This window comes from Lithobates pipiens, unplaced genomic scaffold, assembly GCF_037356315.1.
Source record: "Lithobates pipiens isolate NorthernLeopardFrog02 unplaced genomic scaffold, aLitPip1_a1.2 Scaffold_8, whole genome shotgun sequence".
Taxonomy (NCBI): domain Eukaryota; kingdom Metazoa; phylum Chordata; class Amphibia; order Anura; family Ranidae; genus Lithobates; species Lithobates pipiens.
This window is the reverse complement of record NW_027507903.1, coordinates 456,433,941-456,451,773: the sequence shown is the minus strand read 5'-3', so window position 1 is coordinate 456,451,773 and position 17,833 is coordinate 456,433,941. Positions and strand designations below refer to the sequence as shown.

The following is a 17,833-nucleotide window of genomic DNA, read 5'->3' as shown; positions in this document are numbered from 1 at the left end:
AGGCAAACCACTAAATACAGATATTAAATGCATATAAGGGAGCTGTTTAACTTGAAAGGATTTGTATTTCTGTCCATCCAGTACTGAGATCTAAACAGCTCTGCCCCACTGCACAGCCCTGTCTGGCAAGGGAGCAAATCAGATTTTTCTGTATTGCAGCTCAGTTTTTAGCTCTGTCCCCAGCCCAGTGATTAGAATTAGATTAAAATGAGAAGCAGATAGTCTGCTCCGTCCTTTTAGCGTGTCCTTTGTTAGCTCATGAGCTCTGCAGCACAACTGATTTTGCTCTTTGTGCTGCTTCTCCCTTTTTCCAGTCTGTGCTTTGCTATACAGTGGACTGTAGGAGGCTGATACCTGGTCAAAACCCTAATGCTGCATACACATGACCGGATTTTCCGGCAGACTTGGTCCGAAGGGATTAGTCTGTCGGATAATCTGATCATGTGTGGGCTAGTCTGATCGTTTTTCGAAAAAAATAATCCGACGGATTTAGAAATCGAACATGTTTCAAATCTATCCGATGGACTAGATTCCGACGGACTAAAATCGGGAAAACCATTCATGCTACTGGCTATTGAACTGCCTTGTTTAGTCCCGTTTACATCATCACGTTCAAAACTAACAGACTTGTGAACGAGTCCGTTTGTGTGTGGCCAAGTCCGTTCGTTTGGAAAAAAGGCAGTCGGTAAGACCATCGGACCTAGTCTGCTGGAAAGTCCAGTCGTGTGTACGCGGCATTGTACTGCTTGCGTACATTTTTTTTTTTACTGATGTAATTATTACAAAGCTGCATTAAGAAGTGTCTTTATATCTGCCAGGAGTTTAGAGCAGGGGTCTCAAACTGGTAGCCCTCCAGCTGTTGCAAAACTACAAGTCCCATGAGTCATTGCAAGGCTGACAGTTACAAGCATGACTCCCACAGGCAGAGGCATGATGGGACTTGTAGTTTCGCAACAGCTGGATGGGGCCGTCAGTTTGAGACCCCTGATTTAGAGACTTAACTAGACAGAGTCTTTTGTGTTCTTTCAGCCTTCGGCAGAGCATCTAGAGAAAACAATCACTTTTCTGAAGCGTTAAGGAGGAATAAAATTGGATGTATGCATACTGAGCATAATATGACAGCCCTGGAATGCTATGCCACTTAAATGTAGTATGTTTATAATGGAGCGCTGCAACTAAAATCAGGCACCAGCTGATGATTACACATACACATTATGGCCCAAAGCTAGCGAACACTTGACCCTCATACCATTCCCAAACTATGGGCATGAATATGTTTCGCACACAACAAAAAACAAAAAATGCCCCTGGGACATTTAAAGAGTACACCTCAAAACGTGGCAAGTAAAATTTATAAATGATTTATTAACAAACCTTAAAATACAGAAAAAATAAAATGGATTAGGCATCAACATATTAGTAAATTTTACATTCATGTAATAAACCTTTCCATGAGACCTGGATATGTAATGAAAATGACTGCCAACAGTCTGGGACAGCTGTGCATGTATATATCCATAAAGACATGGATGAGCGAGTTTGGGGTGGAGAAACTTGAATGGGCTGGACAGAGTCTGATCTCAACCCGATAGAACACCTTTGTAATGAATTAAGTGGAGACTGTGAGCCAGGTCTTCTCGTCCACATCAGTGCCTGACCTCACAAATGCGCTTCTGGAAGAATGGTCAAACATCTCAGAAGAGTTGAAGCTGTTATAGCGGCATAGGGTGGGCCAACTCAAGATTGAACCCCTTCGGACTAAGACTGGGATGCCATTAAAGTTCATGTGCGTGTAAAGGCAGGCGTCCCAATACTTTAGACAATATAGTGTATATGTGAATGTTACCTGCAAAATGATTTGTAATTTTTGTTCGGCCCATCCTGTGATTTCAATACACTGCCAGACCGCATAGCCACATTCCTGACGTTCAGTACATTTAAGAAGCATGGTGCTGCCCCCTACTTTAATAGAGCCATCCCTGTGTTATCCTCTCCAATAAACATATTCACAGCATATATAGTAGAGTTTGTAGTGAATAACAGTGCGGACTCTTCATGCACAAAATGAATTGTGGTTTTATACCTATTGTATTTAAAAAGACCGGTTTCTTTTTAAAGCGTATTTCCATTTTTACAGTCAGATTGTAATAACACTTGCTTTGTTACATGTTGCCATTCAAATAGCCATAGCTTAACCGCTTGCCGACCGCCTCGCGCCTATATATGTCGGCAGAAGGGCTGGTACAGGCAAAGAACTGGGAGATGCTATTGTAAACAAGCATCTCCTCATTCTGCCTTGTGACCGTGTCACTGATCTCTGCTCCTTGTGAGCGGGAGCAGAGATCAGTGACGTATCACACGTACCCCCGCCCTCCACAGTTGGAATCACTCCCCAGGACATAATTAACCACTACACTGCCCCCTAGTGGTTAACCCCTTCGCTGCCCGTGTCATTTACACAGGAATTAGTGCATTTGTATAGCACTGATGGCAATGGTCCCAAAAATGTGTCAAAAATGTCTGATGTGTCCACCATAATGTCGCAGTCACGCTAAAAATCGTTGATCGCCGCCATTACTAGTAAAAAAAAAATTTATAAAAATGCCATAAAACTATCCCCTATTTTGGAAACGCTATAACTTTTGCGCAAACCAATCAAATGCTTATTGCGATTTTTTTTTTATTCTTTTAACAAAAATATGTAGACTACGTATCGGCCTAAACTGAGGGGAAAACTATCTTTTTTTTTTTTTTTTTTTTTTTTTTTATATATATATATATTTTTGTGGGATATTATAGCAAAATGTAAAAAAAAATGAATTTTTCCAAAATTGTCTCTTTTTTTTGTTTATAGTGCAAAAGATAAAAAACACAGGGGTGATCAAATACCACCAAAAGAAAACTCTATTTGTGGGGAAAAAAGGACGTCAATTTTGTTTGGGAGCCACATCGCACAACTGCGCAATTGTCAGTTAAAGCGACGCAGTGCCGAATCGCAAAAAGTGCTCTGGTCAGGCAGGGGGTAAATTCTTCCGAGGCTGAGGTGGCTAAAGACTAGCTTAAGTCATATTTTTTTTTTAAATAGAAATCAGCAGCTACAAAAGCTGTAGCTGGTGACTTTTAATAAACAGACACTCGCCTGTCCTAGGATCCAGTGCTGTTCTTACCCGAACAGTTTTTTTTTCACCATTCCCCGGCAAGAGCATCTTAACTGTGGGCAGCTGGCTCTGACTCCTTGTGGCTTTACAGCTGGCTGCCGGCTTCCAATGTGCGAGGCGCACTGTGATTTGTGAATCGTCTTGTGGCCTTCTGGGACCTGTGACATGTCTCAGAAGACTGCAGGCAGGGAAGGGGGGGGGGAGTAGGAGGAAAAGCAGAACTTCCCCTTTTGGGCGAAGCTACGCTTTAACTTAAAAAAAAAAAATAAAAAAAAAAAAATAATTCAAAATTGCTGCTCACTTTATTTACTTTCTGAAAAGTCCAACGCAGCTTTTTACTTCTATGTAATGTTTGTGGTGGGCTGTGGACTTGTGTATACTATTATTAACCCTGTCTGTACTGTACTGGGAGATCTCATTAGTTGTAAAATAGATGCTCGCGCTATCTGTCCTAACACGGGTAAAGAACTTGCGGTTAAAGTGGTATATTAAATGTTAATGCTCTTAAACTTGACCTATACGTTACGTCACAATGTTAATGCACTTAAACCTGACCTATACGTTACGTCACAATGTTAATGCACTTAAACCTGACCCATACGTTACGTCACAATGTTAATGCACTTAAACCTGACCCTGCACGTTGCGTCACAATGTTAATGCACTTAAACCTGACCCTGCACGTTACGTCACAATATTCTAAACTATTTTAAACTGTTTATAAAGTCTTATGTGTAATCCTGCTCCAAAGAAACAACTAGAAAGGTAGGAAGTTTTTATTTCAATGTATTTTTAGGTATGTGGTGTGAATGGGAGCTCATAACAAATATAGTGGGGGGTTTCTCAAATTTGACAACAAAAGTGGAAATACACTTTAAATGATGTAATTGGATTAAATTGTGTTTTCTGCTAGCTGCCTGGATTCAGCTTTAAATTAACAGCTAGGCATTTCAAAATGGTAACTAAAAAAATCCTGCAGTTGCAGCGACACAATAAGCTTCCTTCTTGATATTCCCCTCTCTGGCAGCTGGGGATATTAGATTAGAAATGATTCACCACAGGCAGAAATCCATTACAGTATATTGGCCAGTACCTGTGAAACCCCCGTGGTTTCCTGAATCTCCTGATGCCACGTCTACAGGTGATATTTATAGAGGACAAGCATGAATCACCACCTTTAATGGATTATTCTATTACTATGCAATTGTTTTATTTCATCTACCACTGGTGCATACTATACATTGCTTACCAAGAACTCTCATGACTACATAATATGCAGGCCAATATAGAGAATTCCTTGCATGGTAAAGCAAACCTATAATATTTAGGTTACATTGGAGAGATAGCAGAGAAATGTAAAAAATTTTTTAAAAAAATCTGTGCTAAAGGAAACTATAGTCATTTTAAAGTAATCATACGGTAAACTGTAACTGAACAACAATTGATTTTCGAAACCACTACCGTATATAATGGACTTTTTTTGTTTGTTTAAATGAAAAAAAAAAAGAAGAAAAGTCCATTATATAGTGGTTTCGAAAACCAATTGTTGTTCAGTCACAGTGCATAATTACTTTAAAATTACTATAGTTTCCTTTAGCACAGATTTTTTTTATTTAAACAAAAAATGTCATCTTTTATTTCTCCTTTGTTGCACATAAATGCTACTGAACATCCTTTAGTCGAAGTGTGTGACTGGGTGGCAATGCAGGAGAACAATTTGGAAATGGGAACATGGCACTGTCACCCTTTTAGAGAAGACGCCTGCATAAGGAATTTGATGGCAGAGTCACCAGATATTCTTTTAAAGCCAAAGTGTTTTACTTGGGCAAAAACAAAAAGTTTAGTGGATCACCCAGTAGCTCTTAAAAAAAAAAAAAAAAAAAAAAACGTCAGCTCTGTACTTACATGATCTCCAATGCTGCTATTCTGCTGGGGTTAAATGACTCCTGGTGTCATTTGACCTGCTTTCCATGAGCCCAGGGCCAAGGCAGGCCAAATAGCCAATTAATATCACTTGAATCTGTAAATGAGACATGTCTGTGGGATGACCATTATAAAGGAACTTTTTGCCTTTTAGGATGACAGTCCACGGAATAACAACAGCGAGCAACAGCCAGAGCCCTTAATGTTCAATATCGAGAATCTCTTGTTAGAGCGATATGATGACGGGTCATTTTCTGTCAGAGGTAAGTTTACATTCTTTGCCTTCTGTATTGGGAGTGGTCAGATTTTCAGAATAATGTTAATCAGGGAGTACAGGTAAATAAAGAGAACGTATTTACATGGAGAATCTTTCATTTGCCTCTGCACCAACACAGCCCTTGTATAATGCAGAAACCCTGTTGTATTTGCTTAAAGTGTTACTATACCCACAACAGTAAAATCTGTCTGTATATGCAGAATAGCATGCTTGTTTTACTCACTGTGGAACTTTAAGGGGTTAAAAGGCTATGTTTTATCCTGTATGCATAGATCCTCCCTTCCTGCAATGTCTACCTTGGAAAGAACAGGCAAGGTAGCCAACCTCAACCTGCACATGCTCAGTTGTGTCTTTTATGCTATAGAGAACAGTTTCTTGTTCTCAGAGATAGCCAGGTCACATGATATTGACATCACACATGTGGGCGTGTATACAGGCTGAAAATCTCCACCTTCCTGAACTCTCAGCAATTAAGAAACACTGCAGTTTATGATGTAACCGTGGTATACAGATCATTCAAAACTGTATATAGTGGATATATTTTAATCTAAAAAGATTTATAAGCTGTGGGCACTGGGGGGGGGGGGCAGATTAACTATTTTCATATCTCTGGGTTTAGTAACACTTTAACTTCGTGCTTGAAGATGTAAGATATGAATGTAGTATCTACAATAACATATTTAGTGCTGCACAGTATATGCAGAATTCTAGCTGTGCCTGGAGCTACAGTTCGTGAGTTCTGTGCCAGCGACCACCTGCTAATGAAATTTGGTATTGCAACTGCTCTATTCTTGTAGTTTTAAAGAGGTTGTAAGCCTCCATTTGCAAGTTGTACCTATAGGTAAGCCTATAATAAGGCTTACCTATAGGTACTGTAAATATATCTCCTGAACATGCGCTGTTTAGGAGATATTTACTTTGTCCTGCACCGATGTCATCGGCGCATACGCTGTGAAGAAACGGCCCCCATGCCGTTTCTTCAATAGCGAGTGCTGTGACTGGCAGCTCCCACAGCATGCGCAAAAATGACATCACGCAGCTCCGGCCAATCACAGAGCCGGAGTCCATGGCCCCCAAAGGAAGAGGGGCGAAAATGGATGCAGCCTGCAGCGGGGACAGCGTGGGCTTCATTTGCAGGTAAGTGTCACATAATGTGCTAGCATGCGATACATACTAGCACATTATGCTTTTACTTTGCAGGGGAAAAGATGGGAAGTAAAACCCATCAGGGTTTACTTCCTCTTTAAGATTGTATTGCCAATAAAAGAAGCCTTGTATCTAGAAATTGTAATTTGCCATTAAAGAACAATGTACGGAGATGTGTGTGAATGATATAAAGTGTTCTATATCAGTGGCTCCGATATAATGAAGGCAACATCACAGTAGCCAGGTAACTAGTATTTTCAGAATGTATGGCCATCTACAGAAGGCTTCATGCTTATTTCATGGCAGGTTTCCTTTAAAGTAGAACTAAAAGCAACATTTTTATTTTATTTTTACATTTTGAATAGAGTATAGGGAGCGTTCTAACCCCAGTCATTTTTTTCCCTTTACTTCTTGCCCAATAGTCACAACAGGAAGGGAGGTGAAATCCCTCCAAGTGGGTTGTAACCAGGCTAATTAGAATTAGTGTCTTCATGGGAAGATGGCCCCTCTATTCCTGTTCTGGTGACAACTCAAAATTTGGGATTTTATTTCACTTTTAGTCAGAATGATCAAAAAAAACGAATGGAGATGGTGAATCTCCTTTTAAAAGGGATGTAGACAGAAATAATAACTGGAAAATTATAATTCCTCTGCACCCTACCCAAAACTATAAAAGTTTTGCCTTAGTAATACTTAAATACTTACATGTGACTGTATACAATTGTACCCAAGGATAGCCTGTACCCAGAGAAATACTTGGGCTGTCATTTCTTTCTTAAAATCCTGATTCAGACTCTTCCATAGTTTGAGTCCGTGACATGAAACAAAGTAGCAAAGTATGCAGACAATGAGGTCCAGTGATTTCAAATATTGAAGCCAGTGGATCAGCATAACATCCAGGCAACTGACATTGCGGTCATCAATGGGAGGCCCTGTATTTCTCTGAGCATGTTTCTATTAAATGGGGCTCAATAGGTTGCACAGCTTGAGAATGAGTCTTCCTACAGGGGGATGCATGGAACACCTGTGTATCCCCCTTGTGGGCAAATTACACCCTAGTCATGCCTTACAAAGTAATAGACCTATGTAAACGAGACCTAAATGTACAACTGTATTCTTATCACAAATTTTTATACCCCAAAAAAGGCTGCTTACATGACTTTGAGGGTAGATTTGTTTTAATCTGTCGTTTTTCCTTGTTCTCTCTTCTTAATTTGTCTTTCCTGTTATTCACAGGTAATCCAGATGCAAGTACTAGCTCCACCTCAAATAACACAGAATTGAACCATATAGGTTCCATAAACTGTGACCATACCAAAAGTATACAGCACAGAAGCAGCGCTACAAAATGCACACAGACACTTTGCGATAACCCTGTACAGGCCGAACCAATAGAAGGGAATAAAAGCTACAATCGGAAAGCAATGGCTGTTAGTACAGAACAGGTAAGATGTCCTGTAAGCAGCACTTAAAGAGAATTTACTTATCGTGCCACCTGCAGAAAATACAGTTCTTCCCACAGTCGGATTCCTGGTCTCCTGCTGTGCTCTGTGGTTCTTCTTACATAACTGTGAGACACAGTAATGATGAACCACTGAGTGGAGCGGGGGTCAAGGAATCAGTCACTCCTGGAAGTTTGGGATTCTGAATATTCTCCAGGTAGGAAAATCTTTTTCTAAACAGCCACAAGTTTGGTGGGGTCAACTGTAGGAGGCAGGAGGCACTTTGTCTAACATTTCTGTTCTAGCAAGTCCTCCAGGTGACAGTATTTGGGCCTGTGGTTTTGGCTGTTCAGGTCTGAGCATTGAATTCCTGGGTTTAAAGATGGTGCAGTGTGACCGGATCTCAATGGAGCCGGTTCACACATCTCTGGGCCAGCCGTGGAGCGCACTGCAGAAGGGTCCTGTGCATCTTTGGCTCCATTTAAGGTCTGAATTCAGGCGAAAATTTGGACCCGATTCACCCCTGAAATGGAGAACAGGGATGCACTGGACCCCTGCTGGGAGCTGCTCTGCAAATAGTGTGAACCAAGCCTAATTTATAGAAATATGTAGTAGTATTGTATGCTATGGGGCCATTCACACTGCTCCATTTTGGTCTATAGCTTTTAGCTAAGTAAACAAAGCTATAAAAACTTTTGCTCAACTGTATGTTACGCTGTACACCTGTAAACAGTGTGAGGACCCTTTGTGCTGCCTCTGTGGCCTACTGAACTTGGAGCTAGCATGTTAATCTCAGCAATGTGTTGGTAACGGAAGCAGTGCACATGCAGGATGATATAGGCCTTCAGTCTTTTTGCGCCACCGCCATATGAATAACTCAATAGTGTGCAATCAATGGCAGCAATGCAGAATGCATGCAACTCAGCTCATACAGACATAAGTATGTGTATATCCATATGAGATCAGACAACTACAGACAACTTTTTACATGGGATCTTACAGGCAACCATGTGTGTGAGGCCCTAAGGCAGGGGTGTCACACCAAATTTCATTGCGAGCCACATCAGCATTATGGTTGCCCTGAAAGGGCCGATTGCATGTGCAAGGCTATCTATCTACTCTTTATCATACTGCGCTTTGTACAGAGTGCAGGTTTTAGGGTGTGCTACATACAGAGTGTACAGTTCCAGAGTGCACTATGTGCAGAGTGGGGAGGAGCTCCAGCATGCTCACACAGCCTATGTGCAGAGCCCGCCAGGAAGTCAGCGCTGTGCTAATCAAAGGCAGTGAGACATTGTCCCGATGTGTGGCTGCAGAGATCAGGAAATGTTTCACTGCCTGTGATTAGTGCAGTGCCGACTTCTTGGCGGGCTCTGCACGTGGGCTGTGCGAACACGGAGCTCCTCCCTAGTGCTGAGTTCAGGGGTGCGCTACGCACAGTGTGCAGGGTTTAGCTTTCTTTCACAAGCTGTCTGCATTTTACTTCCACTCCTCTTCGACTCTGCACCACTCTTCGCCATCTCCCTCCACTGCCCTCATCTCCCTCCTAAAAACGTCCTCATTTCACCTTCCTGACCCGTGTCTAGTACCTTTCCGGCAGTGTAGGCAGCTCTGCCTCCCTCTTTGAATTGCAGACAGATCATTAGTTGGCATCTATCCCTGTCATGAGTACATGCAGGGCAGGCAGGGATCTATCAAAGCTGCTCAGAGGAAAGCTGTCCTTGTAAACAAAGAAAGCTTTTGCTTTTAGAAGTGACAGTGGCGAGCGTGGAACGGAGGGTGAGATTGGTGGTGGTGGAATAGAGTTCCACCACATTCCGGCTGAAAAAAAACCCTGGGTGCAAGGGCCACATGAAAGAGTTCCATTGGTGAGATATCTCATCACTTGTGGAGACACAACAGGAAGTAAAAGGAAATCTCTCCAAAGTCAGGGGAAAATGGCTCACTACTTTGTATTTGCTTGCTTTTCAACCCATCAAGGAGACAGCATATGTATCGGCTGCATTCTCTACAATGTAAAAACCAACAGGGAGAGTCCCCTGTAGTCCGGTGCATCCATCTTCTCGGTGGGTCTCGCTGCTCCGCCTCTGTCATTCGGTGAAGCCACGATGACGTCACTCCTGCGCATGCGCACGGGAGCCGCCGCTCGCGGCATATCGCCTTGACCGCGGCGCGCTCAGTGCATGCGCCGTAGACAGCGGTGCCTGTCTTTCGGCAAATATCTCCTAAACCGTGTAGGTTTAAGAGATATTTCTTGGACCTACAGGTAAGCCTTAATCTAGGCTTACCTGTAGGTCAAAGTTGGTTGTAAGGGTTTATAACCACTTTAAGGTACTTGGTGCAATGTAACACATAAAGCTGGTAGGCATTTTTGCTGCCTTTCTGCTCCTCTATGTGTATTTTTACATCCCAAAAAATCTACTTATTTTCCATTTTAGCTGCGATAGACCTTTTAAATATTATCCTTACTTTATCTTCTTTTAATGATAAAAATTTAACTGTGCTGAAGCTCGCAATAAGCTGAGCTAATCTTCTGAGCACTTAGAGATCCTTAAGAAGCTAGATATGAAATTGTGATCGCACTCAAAAAACTGTTTGCCTAAGCAGCGAAGTCTTTGTCCAAAATTAATTATCATAAAAATCACTTATGTCTTTGAAGTGCTCCAGATTAATCAGACGATCGGATTGAGTCCTAGTTCACCTCTCGTGTCCTGGGGGACATTGACGCCCTTTGCGGAACGTTCTGGATTAATCAGCAGTTAGAGATGAAATATTTATGTCTCTATGTGCTGCTTGTTAAAGTTAGGAACACACTTTAGAAATGTTACCCAGTGAGCAGCCGTATATTATCACCACTAGAGAAGATTAGCTCGCTATATCTTCTTGCATTTAAATGGGATTTCAGATTTGCTTCTAGATTTCCTTTTAAAACTCTGGGCAGGTATAAAATACTCAAATCTGTACTTGTGAATACATCATTAAATCTGTTTTTTTTTAAATATACAAAGCAGTGTAAGTACCTGAATTTGTCTGAACCTCTTGCAGTCCCTTTACAGCAGAACTCTGGGCGAAGAAGGGTCAGCATTAGAAGCCAATTAGGTCTGCTGCATGCAATTGTGCTGATAAGCTACAAAGTGACAGGAGCAGAAAATGACCTCATAAGCCTGCTGCTGCTCCTTTACTGTCCAATCAGTAGACTTGGGGCAGGAAGATGACTAAGACTGTATTTCTTATAGTGGATCTTTTGCCATTAAATTCACTTTTTGTCATTCACTCCCCCCCTCCTTTTTCCTTTTATGTGATTGCATACTTTCACTTTTTGCATTTAATACCTTATTTTTGCTGCATTTCCCCTACTTCTTCCTTATTCTTTGCTTATGTGACATCCCTTCAGCCGATACCAGACTCTTTGGGATATGCACATGACACATCCCAGAAGGCTATAAGTGCTAAAGTATCTCGAGATGTGGTGCCTGCATATGTTTCAGCTAGTGCTGTTATCTGACTGGCTGTGTAAATCTTAGGACTGAATAGATAGAAATGCTAATTGTTTGCAAGGTAACCCGGCCTCCTCATATTTATTTTATCTGTATATTTAGATACGGTATGTTGTGTGACGTTGACTTTAAAATGAAACCATTAAACAGAAGGGAATTTCCTTTGGGTATAACAGTCTACCAGGGCCGGACTGGCCATTCGGGCAGTCGGGCACTGCCCGAGGGCCCCATGCCACTAAGGGGCCCCATCAGGGTTGCCAGCCTCAATAAAACCAGGGACAGTATGTAAAAAATCTGTATATTTTTTTTTAAATCCCAAGATTATAGCTGTCCCGCCTCTCCAGTACCTTTTCAGTGTGTGTATAGTGTGTTTGTTTCTGTGTGTGCATACTATGGGGCCCCATAATCTCCTATTGTCCAGGGGCCCCATAATCTTCTATTGCCCGGGGCCCCATGATCTCCTATTGCCCGGGGTCCCCATGAGTTGTCAGTCTGCCCCTGCCATCTACACGATAAATGTACCTTTTCTCCGTCCAATCCATTGGCTAAATGGTTGGTCAAACTAAATATCAACATTACTAACCAATAAAGCTATTGCAAATAATCTATCGGCCTCAAAATGTTCCACTTATTGGGAGATGGCACAGAAAATACACCTTTTTGATTGTACTACACTCCGTACATACTTGCTAATTTTAACTCTAACCATTCCAACCTATACTGGAGGGGCTGTGGCCTAGTGGGCACATTGTCCCATGTGCTGCAGCTTTGCCTTAATATCCGTAGTTTTTTAAATTCAATCTTTAGGCTCATTTCCAAATTGATGGGGATTATCTCAAGACCCAACTCAAGGCTAGCTATTCTCAATGTTGGAATAGAAACCTACCCATCTGACCTCAGACCGATGGTCATGCAGGTCCTATTTGCAGCACGCTTGGTCTGTATGAGAGAATGGAAATCTAACTTGGCCCCTAACACAGGGGAAGTAGTAAATCTCATCTCTGAAACATACTACCTAGAGCAGATTATGGCATACAAGCATAGTTGTCTCTCCAAATTCCATAAACAATGGTGTACATGAAAAACCTTCCACAAAAAATAAGAATCTCCCCGCTCCCTGGTATCAAAATAAACTGGAGCCCACCTCTTGATTTATCCTATACTTGAGTAGGACTGTTCCATCCACCTATTAGAACATCCCCCCCCCCCCCCCACATCCGCTTTCCTATTCCTCTTTATTCCTATTCCTCTTTATTCCTATTCCTCTTTATTCCTATTCCTCTTTATTCCTATTCCTCTTTATTCCTATTCCTCTTTATTCCTATTCTATGATCTCTAGTGCAGGAATGCATATATCATAGATGTGTTACTAGAAGTAAGTTCTAGCTGAACCCGTTCCTATGTAGACTTGAGGTTGTACAACAGACAATGTTTACACTGAATACTACCCTACTAATAAGCATATGTTAGTTGTTTGATTACGATTGAAATGTTGGAACACTACTTGTACTCAGGTATATTGACTATTACCTAACATTTTTGTGCACGTACTTCCTGTTTTCTCTGAAATTTTTTCAATAAAAATTATTTGAAATAAAATTTAACAATAGATTTTTTTCCTGTCCTGCAAGACACAGGTTTTCAAGTTATCACGCACTGTAGCTAAATTGAGATATAACCAGCTAAAGAAAGGATATCCTCAAGGGTTTAGGAGCAAAAACACTTCACAGATCACAATGCTATTTTGCGCACACTAGGTTGGGAACGGCCTGAAAACATGATAATTAAATGTTTTCTAAGGCAGCAAAGAGCAGCCAATCCATGCTAAAGCAAATATAATTAGAGCTGTCAAGTGTAGTATTCAATCACGTTCTTTGTTTCATTTTTCTAGAGAATAAAGGAATAATTTCTAAAGCAAAGTGTTCCAAATATTGCTCTGATTTAATAGACTGGCCTCCTAGTGCCCCTTTTCTTCCGCTTCTTTCCAGGTCCTAATTTGTTCCAAAGATAAACTCTCATTGTAAGATAATGATCAGCTCCATTTCATTGTTACCTTCATGTTTAGAAACCAATCAGCTGGCAGCCAGTTAATGCCTCTGCCTCTCACCCAGTCCTGGCAACAGTTAATAATTTAAAGTGTTTCTCTAGCTATAACTTTTTTTCCTTTTTAACCACTTCCCTACCGGAGCAATTCCGACACCTCTCACTTGCATGTTAAAATCGGCTTTTTTTTTTGCTAGAAAATTACCTAGAACCACCAAACAATATATATTTTTTTTTAAGAAAAGGCCCTAGAGAATAAAATGTTGGGTGTTGCAATTTTTTATGTCACACTGTATTTGTGCTGCGGCTTTTCAAACACAATAAAAAAAAAAGTACACTTTTAATTAATTTTATTGCACACAACACTCATTATAATACCCAATTTTTGGGGTAAAATGGAAAAGATTATGTTATGCAGAGTAAATAAATACCTAACATGTCATGCTCTTAAAATTGTGTACACACGTGGAACGACACCAAACTACAGTACCTAAAATCTCTATTTATAAGCCTTGGTTACCAGTTTAGGAGGTCTGTTGCTAGAATTATTGCTCCCGATCTGATGTTCACCACTATACATCATATGCGTGGTGTGATCCCTGTTTATGTATGCGTTCGCATTTGTGCGTGAGCACGGAGGATAGAGGCGCTTGCTGTTTTTTTTTTTTTTTTTTTTTTTTTTTTTTTTGCTTGTTTGTTTTTTACACTGTCCTGTTAGCAATAAAGTTGATCAAATAAAAAGTTATTACAAGGGATAAACATCCCTTGTCAGAGCATAAGCCATGACAGGTCCTCTTTATGGCGAGATCTGAGGTCTATTAGACCTCCGAGCTCTCATCTGGCTTCCAATGCACCTGATCAATGCAACGGCCCAGTAAACAAAGAACCAAAACCAGAATGATGAACTACTCGCTGCTTCTGGGTTTTTTACGTCACAGAGAAGGAGGAGAAACCTCTGTTCCTCTCTCATTCACTGAAAAGGATGCCGCCAATCACTGCTGATCTGATAGGAGAGCCCAGGAAAGGCAGCGGTAGAAGTGATCGAGTGACTGTATAGCCACTCCAATCGCTTCTACAACAAAGAGAATCGCCGGGTACTATTTTTGGTACTGGGATGATGCCTGTGGCTGCAGGCATTAACCGGGAAAAACGAATACATAAACCCCAGGATGTCATATGGTGTCCACCCAGGGATATGTGGTTAAGTATAACTACAGCAACATTTATTTTTAAGTTTGGATAGAGTGGTGAGAGGTCCGGACCTCTGTAAAGTTTATTTTGCTGTCTGTGTCCCGATTACAGAGATTCAATCTCTCCACCAGGAATGAAAGTAAGAGGAAATTCAAAAATGTGAGTCGCAGATGGAAAAAAAATACATTGGTTTTACCCCTCTGCATTATTCAATATAAAAAAAAAAAAGTTTTGACTTTAGAAGCGTTTGTAGAAGCGTTTTGGACAGAGCAGGAAAGGGTAAGCACCCGGACTGTAAGTGGGGAAAAAAATCTATAACTGGAATGCCAACAGCAATACCTGCTGTTAGTCACTCTCCAATGTTTCCAAAAACAATCTATTGCTTGAAATTAACCCTCTGGAAATTTCCCATCAGTTTCTATCTCAGTGACAACTTTGCCTTCCACAACTGTGGGAATGGGTAGGAAATCTCCCCATTGGGTCCACAGACATAAGTAGAAGCCTTACAAGGATCCTAAGCTTTCCGCACTGGATCTAATGCTTATAAAGGTTTTGATTGCACTGTTGCTCTATGGTAATGCATGCTTTTCCGTGTGTACACATATGTTGCATTAAGGTAGTTTATTTATTTGAATGGGCTACCTGTGGCACCACTTTGCACCAAAATCTCTTAAGAATCAATACTTCTTTTATTAAAATTCGAACCACAGGAAAATAAAATCAAACATTTTTTTGGGGCCAGAACATCCCCCCTAATCAAAGCCTAATCAAGAAAGACCATAATTGGTGTCTGTGGGTATGTGCCAAATTGCACCGTGCAAGGGATGAAACTATTGTATTATTTTTTGTAATGCAGCAAACCATGTCTGTTAGCATGGTGCAATTAAGAATGGCCTGTCAGTCCTGTGACCGGTTTCTTCTCCCTGCCTCAGAGCGTTCTCTACATCTTTATGCAGAGAACATTCTGTAGGACATCACAGGCTTAACACCATGCTTTGTATTTTATAGGTATATAGGATAAATAAAGAAGTAATAAGTAAAAGGAACATACATGGCCATGTCCTGCGGGGAGCAGATACTGCTCTCCATTGTAAAAACATCACTAAGCATCTTTGACTCTTCCGTCTGAATTATTTCTGTATAAACAAACACTTTTTATGCAGCGCCTTCATAAAATGCATATAGTCTAAATCGTATTAATTGCCTTCCTTTGTTTTTGTTCTTTCAGCTTCTTGATGAAAATGAATGTCTTAAACAAGAACTAGCCAAAACCAAGATGGCACTTGCTGAGGCTCACATGGAAAGGGACAGCCTTCTTCATCAAATAAAGAGATTTACCTTGAACAAATAACCTTGGATTTTGTCCTGGAATGGAATGAAAAGACTGAATATGTTAACTGTCCATTCCAGAAACAATTAGATGATCATGGCCAGAAATTTAGTAAAACGGAAGTCACCAAGATTCTTTTTACTTGATTAGTAGAAGGGTAGACTTGATGTTTAAGGCTGTGCAGGGATGTATATTAAAACCTGTGCCCGGAGCAGTTTTTGTGTCCCACAGAAACCAAATATTTAGCAAGCAATCTGGTGTTCACATTTACATTCTACTGGGTGTGGAAATACGATTGGTTGCTTTGGGTCACAGCAACTTTTTTACGTGCACAAGTTTGTAGGAATGTACACTTCATGTTTTATGTAGCCATCTTTATAATAAAATCATGCAGTTCCATTGTCTTAATTGTCAGCCTGAAAACTTCAAAGTGTAATGCCATAAAGACTCACTGGGATCTGCTGGTCTGTTCTTCCATCTCACTCCAGTAGGTGTCACTCCTGACCATTGCAGTGAGATAGAGGTACAGGCCATGGTTGCTGATGGTGCCTTGCACCTCAAACCTTTTAGGTGGCAAAAAAAATGCATGGATGTAACTTGTATTTATATTCTCCTTTACCATACACTACAGGTGCAGTCTTATTGGCATTCCCCTTTCAAGACAACTTGTGCTTTGCTCATAGAGAGCAATGTAACAGATTCACCTAATTACCAATCTTCCAGCTGCTCATACCTTTCCTTCACTTACTTGTAGCTCCATTTGGCTATTTGGGACAAAGAGAGAAAGTCCTATATAAGATCCATGCCTTCATTTGGATCTTACACAGAGCTGATGGCTCTCGCCCGACCCCCACCAGCACTGTCACATGGGTGGAAGGGGTTGTGAGTCTCATGCTCCCCATACCAAGAAATAGAGTATTTTTTTCTCTCTCCGTAGATCAGCAGGGAGCAAAGGAAAGGTTAATATTTTCAGCTGGAGAGGGGGGGCAATTAGGTGCATATGTTGCTTTGCCCTGCATGGGTTCACTTTAAGCTCTGACTTTTTTAAAGTATTAATGTTTGGAAGAAATGTTTTAATTATTTAAGGAAGGTGTAACATCAGATATTAATTCTCTTTAGGCAGATCGGTTTTATTATTGTTTAAGAATTATTTTTAAATTTTTATTTGCACTATCAATAAATAATTCAATGCATTTGCATCTTGTGTTCAGCGTTTTATTTTGTTGCTGAAAAAGCCATTTGTGTCAGAAACCATGAATCAGACTTAGACAGTACAGTTAAATCTCACTTGTTTGTTGTTATTAATAATAGTAAAAGGTAAACGATAAACGTAGTCAAAACATAGCCAGTTCAGGAACCAGAACAGATAGTCAGACAAGCCAAAACGTCAGGGAGGCAGAGATGAGTGTAGTAGAACAGCAAAAAGGATCTGGAGCCAGAAAAAAGTCAGCTAAGCAAGTCTTTAACAGGAACACAGGAGAGGGTCTCTAGAGATGTGACCAAGGCAAAGGCAGAAATCATCTGGGCTGGACGGCTTAAGGGTCGGTTCACACTGAGGCAGCACGACTTACAGCGCGACCGCTGCGGCGACTTGCAAAATGACTTCTGTATAGAAGTCAATGCAAGTCGCCCACAAAGTCATACAGGAACCTATACTATGTCGGAGCGACTTGTGTCGCTCCGATTAGAACAGTTCCATTGTACAGAGCGGGACGCTACTTGTCAGGCGGCTAAGTCGCCTGACAAGTCGTCCTAGTGTGAACCAACCCTAAGTAGGCAGGACTGATGAGCAGGATATCATCGACAGGTGAGTCACTCTGGAGAGA

The 17,833-nt window shown here is 41.0% G+C and overlaps 1 protein-coding gene across 1 annotated transcript in view; it reads left to right on the top strand.

Annotated features, from left to right (window-relative positions):
* The window catches only part of BLTP3B (bridge-like lipid transfer protein family member 3B), a 137,490-nt gene extending 120,284 nt beyond the window's left edge, over positions 1-17,206 (top strand). Inside the window, exons 19-21 of the mRNA XM_077468456.1 lie at positions 5,236-5,344; positions 7,741-7,949; positions 15,906-17,206. Of these exons, the coding sequence (XP_077324582.1) occupies positions 5,236-5,344; positions 7,741-7,949; positions 15,906-16,028 (441 nt within the window). The 3' untranslated portion in view covers positions 16,029-17,206. The remainder of the gene's footprint in view (positions 1-5,235; positions 5,345-7,740; positions 7,950-15,905) is intronic.
* The last annotated feature ends 627 nt before the right edge of the window (positions 17,207-17,833 follow it).